This window comes from Tiliqua scincoides, chromosome 1, assembly GCF_035046505.1.
Source record: "Tiliqua scincoides isolate rTilSci1 chromosome 1, rTilSci1.hap2, whole genome shotgun sequence".
In the NCBI taxonomy this organism is placed as follows: Eukaryota; Metazoa; Chordata; class Lepidosauria; order Squamata; family Scincidae; genus Tiliqua; species Tiliqua scincoides.
In genome coordinates this window covers 65,293,743-65,320,406 of record NC_089821.1, presented here as the reverse complement: position 1 = coordinate 65,320,406, position 26,664 = coordinate 65,293,743, and the positions used below count along the sequence as shown (strand labels likewise).

At 44.9% G+C, this 26,664-nt stretch overlaps 2 protein-coding genes across 2 annotated transcripts; both read left to right on the top strand.

Annotated features, from left to right (window-relative positions):
* The first annotated feature begins 94 nt into the window (after positions 1-94).
* On the top strand, positions 95-15,110 carry LOC136660280 (membrane-spanning 4-domains subfamily A member 15-like). Its single transcript, XM_066637411.1, has 7 exons — positions 95-359; positions 6,757-6,926; positions 7,733-7,852; positions 8,452-8,508; positions 10,062-10,211; positions 12,808-12,927; positions 13,383-15,110. Exons 2-7 carry the CDS (start codon positions 6,759-6,761, stop codon positions 13,389-13,391), a joined length of 624 nt encoding a protein of 207 aa, XP_066493508.1. The 5' UTR covers positions 95-359; positions 6,757-6,758; the 3' UTR covers positions 13,392-15,110.
* A 3,181-nt stretch (positions 15,111-18,291) lies between these two features.
* CCDC86 (coiled-coil domain containing 86) lies at positions 18,292-24,299 on the top strand. The gene is made up of 4 exons (XM_066638030.1): positions 18,292-18,556; positions 19,714-19,843; positions 21,673-21,747; positions 23,527-24,299. The coding sequence occupies exons 1-4, from the start codon at positions 18,303-18,305 to the stop codon at positions 23,644-23,646; spliced, it is 579 nt and encodes a 192-aa protein (XP_066494127.1). The 5' UTR covers positions 18,292-18,302; the 3' UTR covers positions 23,647-24,299.
* The last annotated feature ends 2,365 nt before the right edge of the window (positions 24,300-26,664 follow it).

Genomic DNA, 26,664 nt, shown 5'->3' with positions numbered 1-26,664 from the left:
TCTCCCTTTGACAAACGAGTGGAAACAGCCCTGGCAAGAGGACAAGAACGCATTTACTACACGAGAAGGATCTTGGCTTGGAGGGAAGCAGCCAGCAGTGGTGTGTTCACTACCGAGATTATGCAACTGCAGCCCTTTCAGCGGCTGCCTCTCCCCAGCCTGCCCCCTGCTGGATCTTGGCCGCGCGTTTCCAGGAAAAGCCCGACCTACAGCAGCTGAACTCTAGAGGCTCCCGAGCAGTCCGGAGGGAGAGCGGCGCGGGGAAAACACAGCCGAGCGCGGATCCTGTTGGCTCCGTCTCCGCAAGGCCCGGAAGAGCTGCAAAGCCGGACGTTGGCAGGGCGATCGCGGGAGAGGAGGTGAGTCCCGGTCCTGCCTGCAGCTCTCCTGGACCAGGAGCGGAAGGAGGCGGAGAGACGCCTGGGGCTGCTTTGCAAAACAAGCCCGCCTGCAGGGAGGGGGTCCTCAGCTGCATCTTAAGTTCAGGATGAGCAACCGTGTTTGGGGCTTGTGCGCATCCTGGACCCAGTGACTCCCTTCAGGGCAGCTCCTGCCCCAGAGGACTGTGCAGAGGTGCCTGGGAGCTCATCCAAGAACCGGTGTCTCTCTTGGGTCAAACCATTTCCCAGGATGAGCTGAACAGGCGGCGCGCTCGGTTTCCTAACCCTTTGCTGCCCAATCACTCCCCCTTCTGTTCCTGATTCCTAAGCGACTGCAGTCAGTGGCGTAGCTAGAGGGGGTGCAAAGCACTGAGTTTTGCAGGGAGCTTCTCCGCAGGGAGGTTTTGCAAGGAGCTTCACCCTCCCCCTCCCTTTCAGGGCCAGGCATATGCCTTTGTTTTGCTCCCACCGCCTGGAATGGCTCCCAGTCCTTGCATGCTGCGGTGAGGCTCCCTGCAAAACTTTGTACTTTGCACCCCCTCTATCTACGCCACTGACTACAAGTGTTTTGGACAGTTGTGCCGTAGCAGCTGTGACCTGCAGGCCTTCCCCACAAAGGGGTTGTGCCCCCCTCCCCAAAGTGGATTGTTGTACCAGAAGCACCACCAACAAGGTTTACAAACATTAGAAACATACAAGGAAAAAGATGCTGAGATGAAGAAGGGTGGAGGGGTCTGTGAGGGTGATGATCAGTGGAGAAAAAAGAGGAAGGCAGGATATTTTGGGATGGCTTTGCACTGGGAGCTCTCACTCTGGCCCTTCCCCTGTCTTTTTCGCATGCGGGAGAGTGAGAACTTTTGGTTTGATGCAGGGCTGGCCCTTCCATGAAACCAGCTGAGACAGTTGTCTCAGGTCATGAACATGGGTGTGGTAGGTACTACTGCCTTGCCCCACCACCACCTGCCTGCTTACCTGTTACCAACTCTCCTCCCTCCCCAACCCTGCTGCACCTGTTCTGTCTCCTTGCCCTGTGCCTGCTAGCTACCATCTCCAGCCATTGTTTCCACTTATCTGACAGCATGCCAGTGGTGTGGCATTCCAGTCACTGCTGTGCCGCCATTGCTCCTCCTCTCACTCCCTGAATTTTAAAGAGGAGGAACAGGAGAGGAAGTGTGGAGGAAAGTTGTTGTAGGTTATCTGCCACTCAGCTATCCTCCATTCTTCCACTTCTGCTCATTTCCTTCCTTTTTGAAATCCAGAGAATGGGAGCTGGATGAGCAACAGTGGCAGCATAGCTAGTGCCACACCAGTTTAAGGGAGAAGCAGAGCATCCCACTCAGTGGCGTTGCTGAGGGGTGTGGGTCGCACCAAATGACACACATGGCAGGGTGAAACCACTACTCACCAAAACTTTTAAAATCTTTGTATTTTCAAATAATACCATCATCTTATAAATCAGGGGTCTCCAAACTTTTTGGCCAGAGGGCCACATCAAATATCTGGCATGGTGCTGAGGGCCGGAAAAAAATTTAAATAAATAAATTAGAGATGGAATTTAGATGAGTGAATAAATGAATGAATGGGCTCATTCATTCAACCTCTTTGGCCCTCAGAACACCCTTCAGACACAATCAGAGCACAGTTCTGGTCATGTTCAGTTGAGTGGGCCAGAGGCTTTCAGGGGACAAGAGGTTGGCCGCAGGCCAGAAAGAGGCTTGCTGTGGGCTGCATCTGGCCCCTGGGCCAGGGTTTGGAGACCCCTGTTATAAATCAATCAGTGAGTAATGTCATGTAGAACCTCTTCAAAATATCTCTATTCTATCAAAAGTTATGGCCAAAAAACCAGCAGGGGTGGGGTGATGGTACATCACCATGCCCACCGCCCAGGGCGTTTCCCCGCCCACTGTATGGAAGGAGGACCATAATAGGGGTGACGCACTGACCTCCCGCACCCTAGTGACGCCACTGACACCAATGGATGATGGAAATAAAAGATGCCATGGGTGGGGGTAAGTAGTAGTGGAGTCCCAGGGGAGTAATGCTTTGCCTCACTACTATAGGTACCAGTGGGGTTTGGATTGTCTCTGGTTTGGAGTAAACCACAGTTATGTGTTACAAATGGACTTGGGGAACTGGGTGTTAGTTCAAACTACAGAGAGATCACAAACTGGGTTCTGAAACCATATTTTAATCCTGGTTTGTTTTATCTATGTGTGATTGAACTAAGAAACTGCAGTACCCTGAGTTCATTTATAACACGGAACTGTGATCTACTTCAAATCAGAAGCAAAAGTTTTACTGTCCTGCTCTCACACACACAAAAGCAGTGGGGAATGTGTGAATCTGCAACTCTGAAGCTCATTCTCATAGCAGGAAACCATGATTACATTGGAACCCAGCTACTGTAAATATTTACAGTGGCTTTCATGTACCAGATTGCAAGTCAAAGGTACATTGTGAATCTGAGAAGGCAAAGTCTGCTGTTTTCTACATCCCTTGTCCCCTTTTCCTTCTAATTTATATCCCACCTCTAAACTCGTTAAGTCGGAAGTAAGTCCCATTGTTTCCAGTATACTTGGAATGTACTTCCAGATTGGCATGTTTAGGATTGGAGCCCTGAAGTACGCCTTTTCCCCTGCCTGTTTCACATCATTTCTCCCTCCCTTCCAGAGTATCCTTCTTTGGTGTCCAGTTTGGGAGAGGATGCAATCAGGAAACCACAACAGAAATTACTAAAGCCCCCTACGCCTCTTTATGGTTTTGATTTATTTTGAGGTTCACCCGCCCCACTTTCTATTTATAAATACAGGTGGGCCCCTGTGTCCATGGATCCAGGATCTGTTGATCTGTGGGGACCCCCGTGCACCCATTACAAGTACCTTTGTTTTACTGTAGTAGTACCTGCAGTGCGGGTCCTTCTTTCATAACTGAAGAACTAAATGTGTAGGCAAGCAGCCTGCATGTTAAGGGCAACTAACAGAAAGCAGGACAGTTCCTACTTCCTGTTAGTCTCTCTGTAGTATGTAGGCTGGTTGTTTAGTTGTTCAGTAAAGCAAGAATGGTAAAGAAGAAGGTCCCGTGCTGCAAGCGCCTCTACAGTAAAGGTACTTGTATGGACATGCAGGGTGGGTATGGGGGGGTCCTCTATTTATTTAGCATTCCCCCATATCTATGGTTTCCTTATCCGTAGGGGGGCCAAAATGGAAACCCTGCAGATATGGGGATCCACCTGTAAACCAAAGCCCTGACGGGCACACTATGTGATTATGCACCTGTGAAATGGGATCCTTGGCCATCTTTGTCATGTTTTCCTCGATTTCGTTCATCACATGATGCTTACTCTCCCAATTTCTTGACATAGAACATCAGACACATGATCTAGAATGAAATTAATTTGCCACTGTCCTAAATTCCCCTGAAGTACTCCAATTTTGTCTGATTTTGAGATTAATTTCAGTCAAAAATTTTCCACAGGCTCCCTACCCCTGTTCCTCCCTCTTCCCTGCCATGTTTCACCCTTCCCTTACCGCCTCTGCTGTCTTGCCTGCCTCAATGTCTGCAGTGGGATTCGGTGACAGTGCTCCCAAAATGGCCAAAGACAGAGCATTCTGCACTCAGTCAGCTGCCATTTTGCAATAATGGGACTGCTCCATTGTCGCAAAGGCTTCCACAGTACAGCCCAATCTTGGATAGGCTTGGGCTGTTGTTCTACTTATTAACAATTGAATAGGATGCTGCTTGCATATTTTTTTTCCTTATGTCCCTGTAAGTAAAAGGATTACAGTAATAGGAGTTTTTTTCTTAATGCATGCTGAAAATTGGGGGAAAAAAGTCTAAAACATTCCATGAGGGAAACCAGGTTTTTCCTGTTCCCTCACAACGACGCCATAGTGTTACATTGACTGAGGGCAGTCAGTGGTAGTAGACAAATCCTCCACATAGTTAGAATAATGCACATGGTAGTGGAATTTAAACATTGGTCCCCATGCAAGAACATGGGACAATTGAGTGGCAAGAAATGTGTTAATTAAGCCTGTGAGGCAGGGGTCTCCAAACCCCAGATACAGCCAGATAAAGCCCACAGCAAGCCTCTTTCTCCCCCACCACCAACCTCTTGTCCCCTGAAAGCCTCAGGCCTACTCAACTGAGCATGATCAGAACTGTGCTTTGATTGTGTCTGGAGGGTGTTCTGAGAACCAGAGAGGTTGAATGAATGAGCCCATTCGTTCATTTATTCACTCATCTAAGTTCCAGCTCTAATTTATTTATTTAAAAACCCTCTTGTCCCCTGAAAGCCTCTGGCCCACTCAACTGAGCATGATCAGAACTGTGCTCTGATTGTCCCCAACCTCTTGTCCCCTGAAAGCCTCTGGCCCACTCAACTGAGCATGATCAGAACTGTGCTCTGATTGTGTCTGGAGGGTGTTCTGAGAACCAGAGAGGTTGAGTGAATGAGCCCATTCATTCATTTATTCACTCATCTAAGTTCCAGCTCTAATTTATTTATTTATTTAAATTTTATATTTAATTTTTTTTTTCCGGCCCTCTGGCCAAAAGGTTTGGAGACCCCTGCTGTAAGGGGTCTTTCAAACATGTCACCTTACCCACATATGGGGTCTGCTTGTTGGACTGGCAGTAAAGATACATAAGTGCTCTTCAACCAGTTACACTGATGGAAGGGTATAGAGGACCTTAGTGAGTGAAATCAGTGACTGATAGAAGAGATGTTTCAAAATCTGACCTCCAGCTACTTAAGTTTCCCAAGTTTTATTGCCCTAACTGGATAAAAGAGTTGTTTTTCTTTCCTGTCCCAGGGTTCTTTTGCAATAAATTAACATCCCCTCTGAATGCAAGAACATTTCTGCTAGTGTTACAACATTCAAACAAATTGAGCAATCCCTGTGCAACAGGAAGCTATTGGCTAGAATGAATTATCTAGATGTTTTATGGCAGGACCCAGGACTGGCCTATCCATGAGGCCAACTGAAGTTGTCACCTCAGGTAGCAGATTGGTGGAGGGGGTGTCCACCTATTTGCCTCAATTGCTCCTCTTTCTGTTTCTGCTCCCTGGGTTAGAAAAGGAAGAAAGAAGACAGAGGGTGTAATCCTAACCCACTTTCCAGCATCAACGTAAGGGCAATGTAGCTCCTAGGTAAGGCAACAAACATTCCCTTACTTTGCAAAGGCCTCTGTGAGTGCCCCCCAACTGCAGGATGCAGCCCGTGTCCCATTGGCACCAGTGTGCCAGCTTTGGAAAGTGGGTTAGGATTTGGGCCAGAGAGGAAAAAGAAATCTGGAAGGAAGTGCTGAGCTAGAGCACTGGAGAGTGGGAGGGCAGAAGCTGACACATCATGGGGTAAGGGGAAGCAGCATTTGGCCTCTTCAGCCCCAGTATTGCCTTCAGGCAAAGTACCCTAGATAAAATTTGCTGTTGCTGCTACAGATCAAGTGGAGGGGGGGGAGGCTGTTTATTTTTTGAGCTGTTCTTGCTTATATAGAGTAGGGGAGAAGGAAACTCATTCCAGTGCTTATCTACACTTGCTTGCACACTTGCTACACTAAACACTTGCTTGGAAATGACAACCAGCTATCCACAACAGCAGCACTTCCAAGCAACATCCTCTTGGAGGTGTATGTCTATGAAGGATGAAGCAGAGATGCAAGCCAGCAGTCTCCTGTTGTTGACACTGACAGATTCCAATAGCCTGTGAAACCAGGAAAATGCCTTCTTCCAGTTGGCTTTCTCATTAGAGCAGGAGTGGGCAAACATTTTGGCAGGAGGGCCACATCATCTCTCTGACACTGTGACGGGGGGGCGGGGGCGGCAAATTAACTGACATTTCAAATTTGAATAAATTTACATAAATGAATACATTAGAGATGGAACTTGTATTAATCAATTTTACTGAGCTTATTTATAATACACATGAGAACTACAATACAGGCATGTAGAACTGCATGAGAATTATGAACTGTGCCACACACCTCTTGCACAGTGAAAACATACAGACCAAGCCAGTCATGGGCCAGTGCGGGCTCCAACAGACTCCATTGGGCCAGAGGCTCATTAGAGTCTGGAGGCTCCCTGCAGGCCGGATTGGGGGATCCTGAGGGCCGAAATGGCCCCCAGACTGGGGTTTGCCCATCCCTGCCTTAGAGTACTAGACAATCCCCGTACAGATGAGTTTGTGGAGAAAAGGCATGACACTCTTCTGTATGTGTAAAATGAGAAAGCATATACATTACATGTGCTTCTTTTATGTATGTGAAAAATAGGAAGGGGCACTGTTATCCAAGGAATCTGGACCCTGCCCCCCCACCACCATTAATTCAGTTCTTCTTCAATGACTAGGCATGTAATTTCTGTTTTGCCCAGGAATGGCCACCACTGTGACAGAAAGTGGAAATGTAAGAATAATCACACAAGTTGTCCAACCAGGAGCCCCACAGGCAGCAGAGTCAGTCATTGTGTCTCCTTCTCTGGCATCAAGGATCAACTCAACCCCGATCAAAAGCATCAAGAGTACACTGACCAAGGCACTTGGGGTATGGACTTGTATTCTTGTCAAATCCTACAAGTAGTCTCTGGCTCATAGAATGTCTTTGTATAGGACAAGCAGTCTTATAATGGGTGCTGAGAACAACTGGCAGAAGATAGCTTTTCATTGTGGGGGAAAAAACTCTGAAAGGCTTCTTTCTGAAACCCTGGAGAGTCACTGCCAGTCAACACAGACTACAGTGTCTTAGGGCCCAATACTATGGGCTTCTGGGCCAGCTGTTCGCTTGTACCACCGACTCTGGGTGTTGCAAACGTGCCGTAAAGCACATTTGCAGCACCTTGGAGTACATGGCTGCAAGAGCACCAGCTGCCAGCGGAGTGAAGGTAAGCGCCAAAGGGGGCATGGGGAAGTTGGCGGAAGGTGTTCCTAGGTGGGGGAGGACATGGGGAGGATGGAACAGGAGAGGGACCGACCCTGGAGGGGGTTGAGACCAGCGGAGGTCTCCTCCACTACATCTTACCCCCCCCCCATGTCAAACTCGGAAGCACCATTGTGGAGGCTGGAGCTTTACTCGGGGTAAGGGGACAAATGTTCCCTTCCCCCAAAGGAGACCTCCAGTGGCTTCCCTGGCCCCACAGGATACAGCAGCAGCCATTTCAGTGCCACTGTAACCCACAATGCCAGGAAGCTTAGGATTGGCCTGCCTAAGTTGTTTGCTATAAAGCAGTTCCTCATATTCATATGATGGTACTATTGCTGATTAAAGTGACATTAGGACATGAATAAGGATGAAGCCACTGATGGAGGTGACCACAATAAGACTAAGCCAGAATCTTTCTACTTCCCCACCAGGTTGTACAGATTGTTTTGGGAGTGACACACATAAGTTTTGGCATTGCCCTGACAGCAGCACAAGAAGATCAGCAGACTCTCACTGTGAAGAGTGGGGTCTACTTCTGGATTGGGGTCCTGGTAAGCAAAATCTGCTTTCTAGAGGCTTGGGACACTGATCAGTTCACACAAGCAAGCTGATCTCAGAAAAGCATCTGTGGTTCTCTCTCTGGGTTCAGGCATAGCTAACAAGGCTGCAGCCAGGAGACCAGGAGAACACTGCAGCAAGGCACAAAGCTCATGCCTCAGGCCCTACATGAATGCTTATTCCACTGCAGCCCCATGTGTTGGGAGGAAGCGCTGCTGCCAAATACATCCTTCCCTGTTCATCACATGTGGCAAAACATTTACTTAGTAGACATTTGTTTCTTACACTTAAGTCATTTCAAACACACTAGGATCACAATCCTATGCTTGTCAATTCAGAAGTCCCAATATCTTCAGTAGGGCTTAATCTCAAGAAAGTATGCACAGGATAGCAGCCTAGATTCAATTGGTGGGTCTTGCTTAACCCACTGTGAGGAATCCTCTGACTTAAGTGAACTTTGGATTGGGGAAACTAGTTGTCCTTGTTGTTCTTGTTGGTACAACTGAGCATCTGAGTTGTGTCTTGTCTGAACTTCATTCATAAACTTCCTTCAAACCTGATGATTGTTCTTCCTTGTTCCTCTCTTGGGCAGCTCTTGGTCTCTGGGTCCCTCCTGGTGGAAATAGAGAACAGAGAACGTGTGTCACTGGTAAATATTCTCCACATTTTACTTTTTCAAAGGAAAGCCAAAATAACTAGCATGTATATGTAGCCAAAGCTGGAGCCAACCCTTGTTCAGTCGTATTTGTTAGGTACATAGCAATACGAAGGGAAAGGAACATTTTTGACTTAATGGCCAACCTTGATTCTGTGGTCATCTTCTTCCAGAGGGCCCAGGGTGGCATGGAACAAGCCTGTGCAGATGGCTATGCTGAGACAAGGTGACCCAGGGCCTGATCCTGAATCCTCAGCACTGGCCCTCCACCAGCGCTGAGTGTCACAAATGTGCTGTATGGCACACCTGTGACACTTCGTGCCGGATCAGCACTGGTGCTGGCTCAGCACCAGTCTGCACTGAGTTAGTGCAGGCTGGAGGCCCACCACATGGAGCAAGAGACAAGCTTGAGTCGGGGCAGGTGGGAGGCATTCCGGGGCGAGGGGAGGGCGGAAGGGGAGCAGGACCAGCGGAGAGCCCTGCCGGATTCAGAACCCCTCATTGGGTCTAAATAGCTGGCGCAGACTTGAGTAGCCCAGTTTCTGGGCCTGCTCCCTTATCTGGGGAAAGGGGACAAAAGTCCTCTTCCCCTGAGAAGCCACTGGTGGCTGCTTGGCACACTTAGGATGCAGCTGTTGCCATTTTGGTGCTGCTGCTCCTCTATGCACAAATGGGCTGCCAGTGCGCTTTGTGGCTGAGTGGGAATTTTACCCAGTCCTGTGTCGTTACTGTAACTATGGTACTGGATCAGGTGGAGGGGCATGACTGAATATGTATCTTGGACAAAGAGACTGATATGCAGTGTTGTATAGAGGTTGGTTGTATAGAGGTTGGAGACAGGTATATTTTCACAGGTTAAGTTAGCTTAATTTACTGATTTGTTCAAAAAATGTGTCCACCTCTGGGGACACTCACTGCTATCCAGCAAAGGCAATTTGCCTAACAGAAACCTGCTTATCTTGCCTCTCCAAAGTAGAAGAGTCTCTAGCACAAGGGGAGACTTCTTCCATCCATCCAGGGATGCTTGCAGGGTTGGCCCACTCATGAAGCAAGCAATGGTTGCTATTGTCAGCAGCAAGTGGTATGGGAGCAACAGATTCAGGGTGTCCTTCACCCCATCTGCCACCACATTCCTCCATCCTGCCATGGACAGGGCACTTCCCTATCCACTTCCCATGATCTATTTGCCTAACCACTCATCATTCTCCTTCCTTGCCTGATCCCTTTACACTTGCAAGTGAAGTGATGCAGGACCAACCACTTACTGTACCTGGTTTCTTATTTGCAGTCCCTTTAAATGAAACAGAATGTGTGAGTCATGCTGGGAGTTCCCAGCATCACCCACATTTCTTATTTGTCAAGAGAAGTGCTTGGGATCATCTTTCTTTCTTTCTCAGTTGGGAGTCCACAGCAGTAGTATCAGTTTGGACAGCTCCTGCGTTGCCAGGCATGAAAGGTCTGACTCTGGGACTGTATACAGTGATAGCTTTCAGGTGATTGGAGGTGGCATAACGGAGCTATTTTGTGTGTTTAATATATTCATCTAGATGAAGATCAGTTTTGCTATTAACTTCGTAATCATTGTGGCTGCATTGGTTGCAATAGTTCTCCATGGTGTTGAGATTGCACAGAGAGTTAAAAAAGGAACAGTGTGTGTCCAGAGCCATTATAGCGATCACTGCTTTGACCATAGCCAGGTAAGCTTTTTCTCTCTGTCCATGTGCACATAGCAGCAATCCACAATCTGCTTAAAGTGTTCTGATTGACCTAATATCCAGAGACTCCTCAAATGTACTTTGTTGCTAAATGACTGGAGGGTTCTGCCTAACTATAAGTTTTCAGAAACAGAAAGTAGTTGGTATACAGGGAAGATTCTACACCTGGCTGTCCCCTGTCAGTGGTTCTCACACATTTAGCACCGGGACCCACTTTTGAGAATGAGAATCTTTCAGGACCCACCAGAAGTGATGTCATGGCAGGAAGTGACATCATCAAGCAAGACAATTTTTAACAATCCTAACAATTTTTTAACAATTTTTAACACACTTACCCAGGAGTAAGTTCCATTGACTATCATTGTTAAAAGAATATACATAGTAGTTTGTTAAAAGTACAGGTCTGTAACATTTCCCCAAATGCCATCACTCACCATGTCAAGTCTAATATATATCAAGTCTAATATATTAAAATAAAATATTGAAATGAATGGGGACCCACCTGAAATGGGCTCGCGACTCACTTAGTGGGTCCCGACTCATAGTTTGAGAGACACTGCCCTGTTATGTCAATGGCCACCTGACAAAAGCTGCACAAATTTACATACTTTACTGGTATTTTTAAAGTTTCTGGTAATTTAAAGATCTGAGATACTTTTCCCCTGAGGCACATTTAAGATTGTATGCAAGATCATTTTACAAAGAGTCAAAAATAAGAGAAAGGGAGAGATACTTTGCATTGGTAATCTCTGGTCCATTTATTGTGGAATAAATGACATACAATGCAATCGAAGTGAGAAAGACCCTTGTCTGAGAGCCCAATGCTATCCAATTTTCCAGTGCCAGTACAGCTGTGCAAATGGGGCATGCACTGCAACCTGTGGTGGGGAGACAGTCACAGAGACCTCCTCAAGGTATGGGAACATCTGTTCCCAATCCCAATCTGTTCCCAATCCCAACAGCATTACCAATGGTCTGACTCAGCATCAGTAGGAAGCTTCATATATGGCAAACAAAGCGTTATGAAATCAAAAGCATAGAAAGAAGTATCACAAGCCACACAATACATATGTTTTCTTAAAAGCACAAGCTGAAGTTGCTGCGATTCTAAGAAGAAACAGAGAAGGTTCTTTAAAGTACAAAACATGCTAACTGCATGTTCATTCTACATCATGAAACTGAGCTCAACAGCCCAATCCTGTGCAAGTTTACTGTGAAATAAGCCCCATTGTAGTCAATGGGGCTTACTTCCAGGTAAGTGTGCCCAGGATTGCAGCCTGAGTTGACCAATTTCCCAATGTATGGGCCCTGTGATTGGTTAATTATATCACATGTCAAGGTAATTGCTATAAAAGATTTGTAATGTAACTGGTTCTTTTGGTTGTGAAGATTTAATCCTTCAGTCTTCCTAGAAGAGGTCTAAATAGTGTAAGTTAAGGTTGGCAGGCTTGCCCTTGTGCCTGTGGTCATAAAGTAGGAAAGAAAAAAAAGTGAGTTGTAGAGTAAGTCATTATTAAATGACATATAGTTGATATTTCCCACTGAAGTAGCTGTCAACAATTCAAAACAGGGAATGGGAGAGCAAAAAGTGTGACTGCACCAGTCCAAACTTTTGCATATGTGAAAGTAGTATTGTAGAGTGAGCCACTTTGGGTTAGGGTTGGGTTTTCTCCAATGTGCAGTTTTAGGATACCTGAAAGGGGTGTTGTCTTCTAATCATAAGCAGTTTCCAATCCATTTGACATCTTCTGAGAGCAACAAGAAGGCTTATAGGCATAACCCTAGCTTACCATCATTAAGGGAATGGTTTTTTTTTTTAAAGCATGTAATGTTGCTGCAATGGCTAAAACATCTAAATACTGCTAAAGATGTATGATGGCTAGAGGTGTTTGTTCCAGTGAGTAAGATAGGATTACAGCCCAAGTCTTGCTGAACCCAGTGAACTTACTTCTGAGTAAAGTAAATAACACTGTTTTCAAACACCTATCTTCTGGAAGTTTTTTGTCTCCTTTGTGATGTATATGCGTACTCATGTCTTTGGATATAGATGCTTATAAGAGCGCTTTTTTAATGTACACATTTTCAGTGTAGTATTGATTGATGTTTTTCAAGGTTTTGCATTTTTGTGTGTTTATAAATAACAATTATCATCACTATAAAGAAACTGTGGTGGGAAGCAGAGGTATCCTTTCAGTCTCCCTAGATCCCAGGAACAAAACAAAGGTTATTTGAACTCTTTTTAACCTACCTCTTCAACAAAAAAGGTAACGAAAACCCATGGTTTAGGGCTATGCCTATCTTTAACATTTGGCCCAGTGCTGAGATCCTCTTGCAGGGGTAAGATTTGTTAACAGCTCTCCTGCTGGAAGGTTTCATATGTGCACCTTCTTCAAAACCTCCCAAACCCAGGTCACTGAGCTAAGTAGACCATGGAGGCTGAGCTGCTCTGGAACATTAACTCTGGCATTACCCAACTATGGTTTGTGATGGTCCTTCCAGTTCTAGAGTTGTAATGGGGTGAATTCAAGTCATTGAATCGTTGGTCATCAGCATGACTGTTCTTTGCCTTTGCCCACAGAGGTTGACATACGGCCTGAATGCAGTGTTCATCATCCTTTCAGTCCTTGAACTATCCATAGCTGTCACTGCTCTGATGGTTGGAGTCAAGTTTACAAGACAGCAACTCTATAGACAGTTGGTAAGGGTGAAACTCCTCCTTGTCTGCTTGCAAGTGTACTAATTAATACTAATGGTGCAACCAGCTATCAACAACCCATCTTATCCCAACCAGGCTGTGGAAAAACAACTACAATTTTAGTAGCAGCCTACCTCCAAAGATCCCTTCCCCCCCCCCCGCCCACCTAGGACAGCACATGTTCTCAAAGTACATAAATTCCATATCTCTAATGTCTGGCTTCTATGGGAGATGTGGACTTCATGTACTGGGAGTTCATGAGTTTTTCTTCTCTTTCCCCTTATGTAGTCCCCAGCACTCTACGGAACTGCTCCCTAAATGCTTCTTAGAATGCTAGAGAGAAAGCGAACAGTTGTCAACTACTGTACTCAGTCTACATTAACCATTTCACAATCTCGACAGAGGAGCCTGCAGAGGATAGTTACCAGCTTTGGTGTTGTGTTTTGTGTGTTTTTCAGGTTTTGTAATAGGAAAGAGGCTTGTCTTCACTCTTGCTTTCGCTTGTGGCAGCACTGAGCACAGACCCAGACGTTTTCCTTGCTTGAAGCTACATAGCTATGAACGTCTTACAGGAAGCAAAAACAAACTGTAAGCCAACAGATTTGCCTGGTGAACTTCTCATCTTCCAAAGGTCCTGCTCCATAGGCAGAGAAAGACTTTTCAAATGCCGTACCAGACAATTCTCCATACCGCTGTGTGTTATCAAGAACACTCACCTTATCTTTTTTGAAAGTTTCCTTTTTGACCTCTTGTACATCTCTTTGACCTTTCTCTAGCAGGCAATAACATTTATCTCAACTCTTCTGTAAGAACTTTGTATTGTGTGTATTGTGTCAGCGCAGGCAGGCCGACACAAGCGGCTGAGGGGAAGCTGGCGTGGTGGCTTATGTTGGCCTCCGCAGGCCGGCACTTCTCAGGAGTGCTGACCTGGCTTCCCCTTGAGGAGGCGCAAACATGCTTTACGCTTGGGTCAGCCTTGGGCCAGCCTAACGGCAAGTTAGGATTGCACCCTTAGGCACTCTGTTCCACTTTGTATCTAGTAACCCTAAATATGACTTTTATTCATGTTAGCATCTTGGAATTATCACTGTAGTATGGCAACTTTAGTAATTAGTATTACAATTGAAAGTTAATGTGACTGTTTGAGAAAACATCTGGCTGTAAGCCAGTTAGAAAACCGCTTGTGAATCTTTCTAGACCAAAATCAATGTGGATTTTCAATTATTCAAGTAGTGTGTATCTCTCTACAGGTAGAGTTCCTATTAATTAGGAAGGAAAACAATGACCATAAAACTTTTCATCTGTTTCTAACCAGTGAGAGAAAGTAGATGACACATTTTCCCTTGCCTGCAAAATTCCTGCCCTTCCATTCTGCAGCTTTCAACCCTATGCTAAATGAAAACAAAGTTCTCTTCTGTCACTCTAACACAATCAGATGTTCTGATGGGCTTACACACATCTTGCTTATTATCCTTTTGCTCCCAGTTGCAAGTGACAAAATACTGAATAATAGATACCTCTAGATAGCGTGCTGTCTTCTTGAGATAATCTGCTACCAATGAGCATCCAAGGGGAAATAATTGTAGCCTACTTCTGGTGTAACTCAGGCATAGATGACAGTGACGCTACAAAAAGATTTAATCCATTGTGAATTAATTCCTCAAAAAATATAGATGGCATTACACACAAACCTCATCCGGAGGCAGATGGTTTGGGTATGTTTTTTCTTAAGCCATTTCTGCCCAACATTGCATATGTGCAACAGGGACCAAATGTGTGCACCTGTGGCTGGACAAAAATGGATTAATTTTTCATTTTTGTGAGAAACATACATTTAAGGACACAATACAAATGCAAACAGAACAAAAGAGTTACAAACAAAAACTAAGGGCACAATCCTAACATAGTTAGGCTGGCCCAAGTCCCTTTTGCCAGCCTGGGAGGGTCGCAAACATGCCGTAAAGCACGTTTGCGCCTCCTCAAGGGAAAGGTATGACCAGACTTTGACTTTTGGATCTATTCTTAATTGCTGACTAGTATTATGTGTTGCTGGATTCTGTGTTTATCAGAAATTCTGTGTCTAATCCAAATCAACATTTATTTTTTGCAGAATATCTTCGGCCTGATGCTTATATAGCACTTTTCTGCCATGTGCATTTCAATTAAAATATATTTGTTACTTTGTATGTTGTTTTTTTATAAGTTCTTTCTTTTCTTATGACACAGCTGATTCCACTCTTCCCACTGATCGGTGTCTACACTTCCTGCTGTAGGGCCCAGGCTCAGAAGTATAACAGTTGGAAAAGAATTGGAGTGCCCAGTGGAACAGTAGGCTAGAGAGGGTGGCAGACAGACAGGTGGGAGGCTCACCTATTTGTCACTCTTCCAAGAGTGCTGCTCCATACATGTATTTCAGATGGCCTCATGATTGGACCACCTCACTTTATTTATTTTACAAATAAATTTTTTACAAATTTTACATTTTTCCCTCCATTCCCTTTTTGCAACAAAAAGCCCAAAGTAGCTAACAATATAAAATACAATAAAGTCCATAAAATATAAAATTATAAAACAAAAATATAAAATTAAAAAAACACTTATAAAGCAGCAACAGAAAAGCCACAAATAATAAGAGGAAGAAAGAAGTGGGAAACAGAAATGCCTTGAGCTCCTACTGGAAGGCTAACAGGAAGGAAGTTCCATAACTGTGGCACTACTACCAGAAAGGCCTTCCTCCTTGTCACCAGTCAAATTGCAGATAATGGTGGCACATGCAGGAGAGCTCCCACAGATAACTCTAGAGAGCAAGACATTCCTTTACAGGAGAAGCTAGTCATTCAAATATCCCAGCCCCAAGCCATGAAGGGATTAAAGGTCAAAACTAGCACCTTGAATTGCAACCAGAAACAAGTGGAAAGAGTAGTGGTCTGACAGTATCAAACTTCATAGCCCACAAACACTCTGAGCTAATCACAGCTTCTTAGCGGTCTAAAAGGGGCAGCCCTGTGTAGAGTGTGTTACAGTAGTCAAGGTTTTATATTACCAGTGCAGGACCACTATGGTTCAGGTCTGATCAGTTCAGGTATGGTTGCAGCTAGTGTACCTGTTTACACTGAGAGAAGGTCCCCCCAGGCCACTGCCATCGCCTGGCCATCCAGGAGCAACAAGGAATCCATGAGGATGCCCAAACTGTGAAACTAGCGTGCAGTTGCTAGTCTGGAGAGAGCACAACCCCAATTGGAACAGTTTGCTAGTCCAATAACCACATTGCAGGTCTCTGCTGTTTCATGACCCACAAGTTCCCAGAAAACAAGGAAGCCATCTTGACACTGCAACAAGACAGAAATTGCTCAAGAACATTTGGATCCACAACTCTGGCCACTTTCTCATGTTGGAGGTCAACAGACCTTTGGATGAATCACTGGCCCTGGCACTGGGAAAATCTTCCAGCGCCCTCAGGAATCCCTCAAGATCCATAAGCATCCATGAGTGGACCATAAACATTGGTCCCTGGCCCTGACACAGGTGAGGAGCGGCAATCAACTTAAATGATTAGTATTTTTAAGAATATTTATACAGTATACCACTTTTCAACTAAAGTTCATAAAACAAATCCTACTAGGAGGCAATCTGCCCACAACAAAGGAATGATCCACTCTTTCACACACAGATCATGATCCATCTGCCCAGTGGTAAGTACATAGTAGGTCTAAAGTGTGTTCTGCTGCAAGCAATGGGGCAGAAATTACTTGAGAAAGGCCCAGCATTCTTGAGAAATGGCCCAGTGAATGGCCATCCTGTACCAACAAGTGAAGGGCCCTTCAGCATCACACTGGAGTTCACCCTGTCCAGGTCAGGCAGAGAGACTATGGGGCAAAAAGGTGGTCAGTACACCAACACAATCCAAACAGTAGGTGTCCCTTCTTCATTATACAGGAGGCCTTGTACTGGTGGAATCTCTGCCTGTGACATAGCCTTAAAAAGCACAAAAGCCTTTTCCCCAGCTCAGTTTTTTAAAACATTTATGACTTGTTTTCAACCTGAGGGAAAGAAATCCTTGATGCTTCCAACAACCTGTCATAAAGATAAGTACCACTCCACGTCTCTTATAACTTGGAAGCACAGCAGGCCAAGCCTTCCTCCTCACTGCATCTTCATATCTGTTGAATTTCTGATTGTCATGAAGCACTGACAAGCACAGAGGGAACAAAAAAAAGTGTCAGCCCTGCCAAGTAAAGTCACTCTTAAATAGCTTCTCCTGTAAGTATTTGAGGAGGAGAATGAGCTGTGTTCATTCATCACAAAATCTTCCATGGCTGTGTTGTCACTACCAACTCCATACACTGAACAAAAGAACTTAAGAAGAGCCCTGCTGGATCAGTCCAGAGATTCATCTAGTCCAGCTTCCTGTATATCACAGTAGCCCACCAGATGCCTCAGGGAGCACATAAAAAACCTGCATCCTGGTGCAACTCCCTTGCACCTGGCATTCTGAGGTAGGCTGCTTCTAAAAACAGAAGATTGCACATACCCATCATGGCTTGGAACCTGTGATGGACTTTTCTTCTAGAAATTTGTCCAATTCCCCTTTAAAGGCATCTAGGCCAGGTGCCATCACTACACCCTGTGGCAAGGAGTTCCACAGATGAATTACATACTGGGTAAAGAAATACTATATTTTCTTTTGTATGTTCTAACTCTCCTGACACTCCATTTTAGTGGCTGTCCCCTGGTTCTGGGGTTGTGTGAGACTCCAACTCCACAGCCCTGCTCAGGGGAGTGGGCAGAATCGGGACCGACTCCACAACCCTGACCGCCCCCCTCTGTTTGTTCTATTCGAATCTCTTTCCATGTGCTGCCTTTGCTCTGCACATGGAGGATTCTACCAGGGTCATGTAGTGGGTGGGGAGGTAGGGGAGGCAGTGCCTCCTCACCGGAGTCCTTTGTAAAGCACCACCGTCGTGTGAGGTGCCCAAGCAGAGCGCATGGGTTGTGGGTGCTTAGGCACCTCACATGACAGCAGTGCTTTTACTGTTACTGTTACAGCAGTGCTGTATCTGTTACTAGATACAGAAGGACTCAGGTGGGGAGGCACTGCCTCACCTGCCTCCCCACCCCCTGCTGTTAGAAGGACTCCGGTGGGGAGGCTCTGCCTCACCTGCCTCCCCTGGATTCAAAAACTGCAATCAGCCACAGGGATCTCCACCCAGAAGAGCACCAATGGACTTGTGACCATGAAATTGCAACTCTATATTTTCTTATGTCTGTAGCCAGCAGCGCATCATAAGCCCGCTCTGCAGGCTGCGCTTGCTGTGGCGGATCTGATGTCATTGGATGGGGCCCTGCTTGACTCCCACGTGGAGAGGGGCTGGGGTGCGATGCAAGGGGAGGACGCGCCTGCTGCCGCCGGGATGGAGCCGCCGAGGGCTGAGCCGTCCTCAGAGGGGGTGGACACTGGGCGGGATGCGGCGCTCCTGCAGCCCGCGGGCGGGGAAGGGGCTGCTGGCTTGGGGGAAACCGAAGCCAGGAGGCTGCAGGCGGCTCCCTTGGGAAGCAAGCCCAGGGAGGCTCCAGCCGTCCCTAAGGGCAGACCTAAATCTGGGCGGGTGTGGAAGGACCCCAACAAGAAGCGGTGAGAGCACTGAGGGGAGACCTGGGGGGGGGGGCCTGGCCTGGCCTGGCCTGGCCTGTGAAAGGGGCTCTAGTGGGTGCCACACCGCTTTGATGCACATGAAAGCATGCTGTGCCCCTGTGAGCTTTCTTAGGCTGCCCACGCTTTTCTTTGTTCATTGATCACACTTACCTAGTGTGGGCTGCAAGAGTTTGGGGAATTGAAACTAAAAGTCTTGTGGACAGCGTGACCGGCTGTCGTAACCGCAGAGAGGACCAGGCACCCCCAAAATGTGTGGGACATCCAAGAAAAATGTAGGGCGTGACAACGTAAAAGCTAAATGCACTCCTATACTGGTTTCATGTGGTTAAATCAAACACTACGTTACTTATTACATTTAAAACTGTATTGCATATAATTTATTATGTATCATTTATTAATTACAAGAAGGCTGTGCGCTGCCTGCTCACAGAGAAAAGGAGGACATTTGAGTTCTTTTCCAGGACATGGGGCTAAAAAAGAAGACGTGTCCTGGACATCTGGTCACCCTACTTGTGAACTATCTTGTGTTGAACTCAAAATTAAATCATATATTCTTTGTAACAAATAAATGAGTCCTCATTACTTCTTATGGAAAATGAGGGCCCAGTCCTATCCAATTTTCCAGCACCAGCACAGCCACAATGAAACCCCAATGTAAGGGAACAAATGTTCTCATACCTGGAGGAGGTCTCTCTAGCTGCCTCCCCAACACAGGAAGCAGTACATACCGCATTGGCACAGTAGCACTGGCACTGGAAAATTGGATAGGATTGGACCCTGGTAGAATTCTGATATGAAGTATGAGGGACTTATGTGTTTATGCAGAAGTAAGTTTCACTGAGTTCAATAGGACTTCCTCCTGAGTAAGGGCCCAATCCTAGCCAACTTTCCAGTTCCGATGTAGTCATATGACTGTCTGGTGGTAAGGGAACACATGTTCCCATACCTTAAGAAGGTCCCTGTCCCTCTACCATACGATGCAGTGTAAACCCCACTGGCCCACCTGCACCAGCACTGGAAAATAGGATAGGATTGGGCCCTAAGTGTGCAAAGCATTACAGCCTTGATGTGATATAACATTAATGCCAGGAGTTAGATGTTTTCATTAGTGATAGCTGTGTTTTCCATCTCACTAGGTTTTCCCATATGATTCAGGACAAGCCTTTACGTACTACATGGGAATGCAAAATGAGACAGCGGCAAGCAAGGAAACTGGTCAAAGATTTTGCTCAGCATTTAAAGGATGAAAAACAAAGAGAGCGTGAGGTGAGGAGAGCCATGGTATAGAATAACCTGTTAAATAAGTACAGCTGTGTATATAAGTAGCACTAAAGCAGGCTATGAATATGAGTGTATGTTAAATGAACTAGATGGAACAAGATATGACTTGATGCATCCTGAATTAATTTACTATTTTATCTGTTTTTCTTCCTTAAATTCCAAGATGATATTCAATCATATGGGCTAGATCGTGTTGTATGGTATTGTATGTCACATCATGATGAAGATTAATTTCTAAGCAGCTTTGCAGCTAAGGGCATCCAAACAAAATTTAAACTAATATCAAACAATGTCAAATAACAGCAATATTAACTTTTTTTAAGCCAGCCAAAAATTGAAATGGAGTGGGAGAGGGAGGGAATAACCACAATCAAATGCTTGATTAAAAAGAACAGTCCTTATGATCCAGCAAAAAAAAAAAAGTTGGGTGAGGGAATGCTACAGAGGTGTAGTACAGGCTGGTGGGTAACGGGTCTTTTCCTACATCTGGAATATTATTTTTCTTCTTCTTGTATCTGGAAACACACATGTTGTGTCCTGAGTGACATGTCCTTGCCTAGATGTCTTTTCATTTGCCACACACAGATCTTCATCCTAATTTGGTTGAAATCATTGGCATTATTGAATACTTGCTAACTTTGTAGAATGGTGTGGTAGGAGAGCAGTTCTTAGAAGTTATTTAGGGTAGCTGGACCCACTCTGCAGTTTGAAGTTGACTGCATATTATTATTTTATTAACATATATATAACATGAATGATATAAGAACTGTGATCATTATTTGTTAGCATATTGAGCTTAATCCTCATCTCTCTTGGTCCTTGTGCAAAGCTAATGTGATCGAGGTGATTTTCTGACCTATGAGAAAGATGCAACTTAGCTAATATTTAAAGTTATAGCTCCAGCAGTTCTGCAACATTACGAGCCCCCATTACTTTCCCTATCTTCTCCCATATTTCATCCCTTTTGTTCTTTAGTATTCTAGTTTGACTTGTATGAAGGTCTATCCATGTGAATATACCTTTTCTCTCCTCCCCCATTCCTTATTTCTGTTTAGATATTTTAAGGCACAGAATTGTATTGCTGTTTTGGGTTACATGAATGGGGATTGAAGGAATGACTGTGTTTGGCTTCAGTCCTACGCACACATTCTTGGAATTAACTCTGTTGTATTAAATGGGGCTATGTCTGAGTAAACACACAGGATTACATTGCTCATCTCTGTGTGGGAAAGTATTACTTTTCTCCTTCTCTTGTTCTGTTTTTTTATGTGTTTGTAACAAACATCTTCAAACATTAATAATAAAAAACCTATGCTCTAGCATTGGGTACTTTCTTGCCATTCACTTAGTATGCAAACTGAATTTGATCTCAGGGTCTAGAAAAGATGGAGGTGGTTCACATTTCTGACTTGGTAAAGAAATCTGTAATGCTTATAGCATATTTCCTTAATGAAGCCTTCCTTGGCATTTTGATCTTCTTAGGAAAAGCAGGATATAAATCTTTTAAATAAATAAATACACTGTCTAAGCCAGGGATTTTCAAACACTGTGCCGTGGCACATTGGTGTGCTATCAATGGTCCCCAGGTGTGCCACAGGAGTTTGAGGGACGGTCAGTAAGGCCATTGGGAGATGTGAGCCCCCAACCAGCACTGTGGTGTTCCTTGTCAATTGTCAAAAAACCAATGGTGTGCCTTGACCATTTTAGCACCTTGTCAGTGTGCCCTGAGATGAAAAAGGTTGACAATCGCTGGTCTAAGCATTGTCCCCATAAAGGAGCATGTCTGAAACTTTCACTGTCTTCTTATTCTTTAGGAGAAAAAGCAGCGCCGGGAAGAGAACCTAAAACGACGACTGGAGAATGAGCGTAAAGCAGAGATTGTGCAAGTGGTGAGTCTCTGCTTAAGTCCACGTTTTCTCCTGAAGGGAAAGTTTACATCTTCCTGTGGGACAGAGGACAACTGTTGCAATATGGAGACCATATCTTCATATCACACATCTTGTTAGATAGAATTGGAGAGTTAGAATGCAGTACTATAGTACTACATTACTATACAGGTGGAGCCTATTTATCCACGTTAGTTCCGTGGCTTGGTGGATTAACAAAAAACATGTTGTGCTAAATTCCATAGTTACACAAATACACTGCAGCCTGACACTTGCTGATGGAAGGAAACTAAGGCAGCTGTTATCAATCCCCTCCTCTACGTACTCAGCCTTCCCTGTTGCCAGCTGTCCTGCTGAGCTTTTAAAAGTCCAGCCCTATGCGTTTCTGCCTAGAAGTAAGCCCCGTTGTAGTCAATGGGGCTTACTCCCAGGAAAGTGTGGAGAGGATTGTAGGCTATATCTCTTGCTTTGCTTGGTGGGAAGGCTTGCTTGTGTTGGTGATTGCCTGCACCATCTCAAATGGGGGGGGGGGGAAATTTGGCAAACACTCCCTGGATTTTTTAAAGCAATCCCCTCTGTTGCTACCACACCTGCCCCTGTGTGAGTGAGTGAGAGAGAGAGTGCGCGTGCGCACACGCTCCACCTTGCTGCATGTGTTCTGGCTACAGAGATTTTCGCCCCCCCTTCCCCTCTTCAGCCTCTTTGCTGGCTCAGGGGCTCCAGGAGTGTTATTTTTCCTTTGCAAGGGGAACCTCTTCCAGGGCTCCAGGGCTATTTCCCTGCCTGGGCGAGGCAGAGCCTTTTTGCAGTGTTTTGGGCTGCCTGGAAATGGATCGAGATACCAACTCAGGGCAAAGGAGGCAAAGGTGTGTGTGACTTTCAGTTCCCCCACCCCATTTGCATTGAGACAAATCCGCAGATTAAAAAAATCTGTGGATAAATAGGCTGCACCTGTATACATAAAAAGCATAAAAAGAAAACTTCCTAATTAGCTCAGTAATAAAACCATTATGGAATGTTGACTGTTAGTAAACCATGCTTTCTAGCTGCCATTAATTGAAGAGTACTTTTGAGGAGAACTGCAGGGGCTGTGGTGTTAGAGCAACACCACAGCCCCTGCAGATCTGACACCTAAACTCACCTTGTTTAGGCCCTTGCCTGCCCAAGGTTGAGGTAATAAAACCTAATGGTTTCACATGTAAATCTGCCTGAAATGGGTTCTCTGCCACACTCTATTTCTTTCCTGCTTTTCAATTTGGAAGAGTACCTCTGGCTGCAATCCTAACCACACTTTCCTGAGAGTAAGCCCCATTGAACAAAATAGGACTTACTTCTGAGTAGACCTGATTAGGATTGTGCCCTTAGGTGACTTACTAAAAAGAAGACAATAACATGACTGTTGCTATGCCTCCTGCAGCACATGGGCTTACTCTGAGAAAGCATATCCTCCTTTTAACCTATGACCACAGGCCTTTCTATCACCCAAAGGTTAAAAGGGAGGAGTCAGATGAGCCCCTGAGTGTGAGCCTTTGGCCCTTACTGTTCTTTCAGAGCACATCTAACCATTTTTGTTTTAGTCTGAGGAAGTCTGTGGGGGAGGGGCAGTTCTATAGCAAAGTTTGTGATTATCTTAAAAAAAAAGAAGAAAGAAAAAGGGCAGGTGCTGTTCCTGGTGGAACATTTCTAGAACTTTTGGAGAGAAGTGGATGGCTGTTTCTCAGAGGGCTCTTTAGTCTTATGGTCAAGAGGTGAAGCCAATGCCTTTTCTTTCTCTTCCTCCAGATTCGGAATCCTCTAAAACTGAAGCGTGCAAAGAAGAAGCAGTTGCGCCGCATTGAGAAGCGGGACACACTGGCACTGCTGCAAAAACACCAGGCACAGCGCAAAGCAGCCAAGGAATGAGGAGTGGGAGGGGGATCCTCTACCTCTATTCTAGCACAATGAAAAAATACTTCCTGGGGCATATAAGACAGGATGCTGGTCCCAGTGCATCAAATACCTTGGATGCACTGCATGTTCTTGCCAGGTTTCTTTTGCAGCTGAAGATCTGATTTTTCACAAAGAAATTTATATTGCATTTTGTTGCCCCTTGCTCATGTCTCTCTTCCTTTTCCTGGATGGTGGTGAAACAGCATTCTGCTGTCTGAGATGCTGTGATTTTTAAAATTAAGATTGCACAGGACAGTAACAGTCTTGGGCTGTTTGGAATAGAGAACACTCTAAAGAGTTTGTGGGCTTGCAGGCTAGAGGATTATACATGAAAGATCATGAACAACCTGGTGTGTGTTTGCAACAATGTTCTTTTTGCGGAGGGTTGAAGTGGAAGGGAGCAGTCACCTGCTTCTGAAGTTATTGAAAGTATTGGACTGTTGGGGGATTGAATTTACCTACACTGTGATATTTGGTTATAAGGCGTCAGATGCTAATAGCTTGGACATGATTGTAGAGATTACTCCTTAGCCAGATGCCTTGCTCAGCTGTCCAAAACTGTTCCTTTTTAAATATCTATTTTATATATTTATAAAGTCTTACTTGGGTCCATGCCTTCTGTGAAAGCCTTTAGCCTCATATTTTCTGAAGAAATGTCAGGCATCAGTGAAACAGATCCAAAGTCTTTTTGCTATAAGCTCCTGTAGAAACCACTAGGGCCTTCCTTTACTTGGAAAGATGAAACTGCCACAAGAAGATAATCAAAGTGGCAGGTGCAGAGCATTTTTTGTTTTGTTTTACATGGTCTTTTTTCAAGTCCAGTCAGATCAAGGCTCCTGTCCAACACGCTTCATTATGAGGGAACAAAGGATTATAAAACTACAGTGGGAGCTTTTTGCAAACAGCAATTCTCAGTATAGGATAGCAAATTTAAGGGGTTTTAAAAGTTGTTTGTTGTGTGGTGCTGTTTGCAGAAATTACACAAAAGGTTTTCCCCCTTGCTTTTCTTGGATTTAGGTAAATGGCTCGGTTTACACATTGTATAACCAAATCCTTTCAATGATTCTTTCAAGTCTAAGTTTCATTCACTCAGCAGTCTAAGTACTTGGTAAAAAGTAACCTGTGAAGTATAATCTCTCCATTACTAGGATACAGCCTAACTATTGAACAAAATGTACTTGTATATTCCAAATGTACTTGTATTTTCCAAACCAAAACAAAACCTCCATCAGTGTTTTGCATGAATTTATTTTTTTTGATGAGGATTAACCTGTGCAGCTTGCTGAAGGTCTGTATAAACTACAAACAACCCCTTTTTGACTACTGAAGTTTCACCATATGTAGCTGGGTCACAGAATGTACAGTGCAATCTTAGGCATGCCTACTCAGAAGTCCCATTTATTTCAGTGGGGCTTACTTCCAGGTAAGTGTGCATAAGATTGCAAACTTGACCTCCTGTCATCTTCCTTTAAAAATAAGTCAGGCCCTTCCATGTGCAAATATCTCCTTGAAAATGCACCTCCTTCAAAATTCATGCTGAGATCTAGAAAACCAGGCTTAACCAGGCTAACCAGGATCTAGAAACCAGGCTAAACAAGATATACATTTGTGTTGAGGGTAGGTAGGGCTTCAGTATCTGTTTTCTCTCCCAGATAAATTATGCAAAAATGAAGATATAAAAATATGTATCATTTATACAGACTGTTTTTCTTGGTGCAAACTTTGGATTGCCTACGTGTAATTTCTGGTGTGTTTTTTTGGTAGGGAGTACCAAACTTAAAACCCCAACTTAAAGACTCAAAACATGTTTAATTTTACTATGCAAGCTGTCATTCTAAGGATGTCAGATTCTGCAGCCAGTACCAATTTCTGCACTTAAATGGAACAACTGAGGACTGAATACAACAATAGTGTTTGGTGACAGCAATAATACAGGATGTGGACCTCAAGGAGCAATATTATTAAGAATATTTACTGGTATATACTGCTTTTCACGAGCGCAATACCATAGTCTTTCGAGACTGAAGGTTGCCAATACAATACAATACTGCTTTTCAACAAAAGGTTAAATTATGTTCTGTCGAGAATTTGCAAGGTCAAAGTAGAATATCATCTGATACCTTTGTGCGTGTGTTTCTGTTAATGATTAGCCCTTACTTGGCTGAATATTGTCCAAGGCAAACCTGTTGGCATCTTTAGTCTCAGAAAACTATGGCAGGGGTGCTCAATAGGTGGATCGCGATCTACCGGTAGATCCACCTATTGAGTAGATCAAAATGAGTAGATCGTGGAGTGCCGACCCCCCCTTTCAGGTGCCTCTGGGAGGAAACGCCGGGAGTAAGGCCCATTGTACTCAATGGGGCTTACTCCCAGGTAAGTGTGGCTAGGATTGCAGCCTCACAGCCTAATCCTAGGCATGTCTACTCAGGAGTAAGTCCTGTTATACTCAGTGGGGCTCAAGGTACACCAACATATATTGTACACATAAATGTTATATGTTATGATGGCACGAACATTGTAAAAAAAACTCTGGTAGATCTCTGGGCCTTGCTGGGTTTCAAAGTAGCTCTCGAGCCAAAAAAGTGTGAGCACCCCTGAACTATGGTATCGCGCTCTGAATAGTGTTCTGGAACAGTGTCCTCTCCAGTGCGCGAAGCCTGGGTAAAGTAGATATGGAGGATAGACTGTTACCCATGCAGCAAATCCACCCTCTCCACGCCACTGAAATGGTCCAATGGCAAGGCAGAAGCCAATACGGTTGGTTCCAGCGACGTCACAGGAGTTGCCAAAACGTGACTGTGTTCAGCCATGAACTGCCTCAGGGGCTCCGGATTTTGCCTTGAGGTTGACTCCTGAAGCCTTTTCCATAACTGGATGTAGCCACAAGGCAGTGGAGGTCTGGGATCAGAGTTTTCCTTCTCAGATGAGCTGTCTTCCCAGGCTGACAAGTCCTATCTACCCAGTGGCTGTTTAGTCGCCTCTTACGACAAG

Bases quoted from the DNA above. Each gene is read 5' to 3' on its own strand.
- CCDC86 (XM_066638030.1), top strand. From the start codon at position 18,303: ATGCAAGGGGAGGACGCGCCTGCTGCCGCCGGGATGGAGCCGCCGAGG. The intron at 18,557-19,713 runs GTGAGAGCACTG...CCATCTCACTAG, and splicing joins AAGGACCCCAACAAGAAGCG to GTTTTCCCATATGATTCAGG. The intron at 21,748-23,526 runs GTGAGTCTCTGC...CTCTTCCTCCAG, and splicing joins AAGCAGAGATTGTGCAAGTG to ATTCGGAATCCTCTAAAACT.
- LOC136660280 (XM_066637411.1), top strand. From the start codon at position 6,759: ATGGCCACCACTGTGACAGAAAGTGGAAATGTAAGAATAATCACACAA. The intron at 6,927-7,732 runs GTATGGACTTGT...CTTCCCCACCAG, and splicing joins CACTGACCAAGGCACTTGGG to GTTGTACAGATTGTTTTGGG. The intron at 8,509-10,061 runs GTAAATATTCTC...ATATTCATCTAG, and splicing joins ACAGAGAACGTGTGTCACTG to ATGAAGATCAGTTTTGCTAT.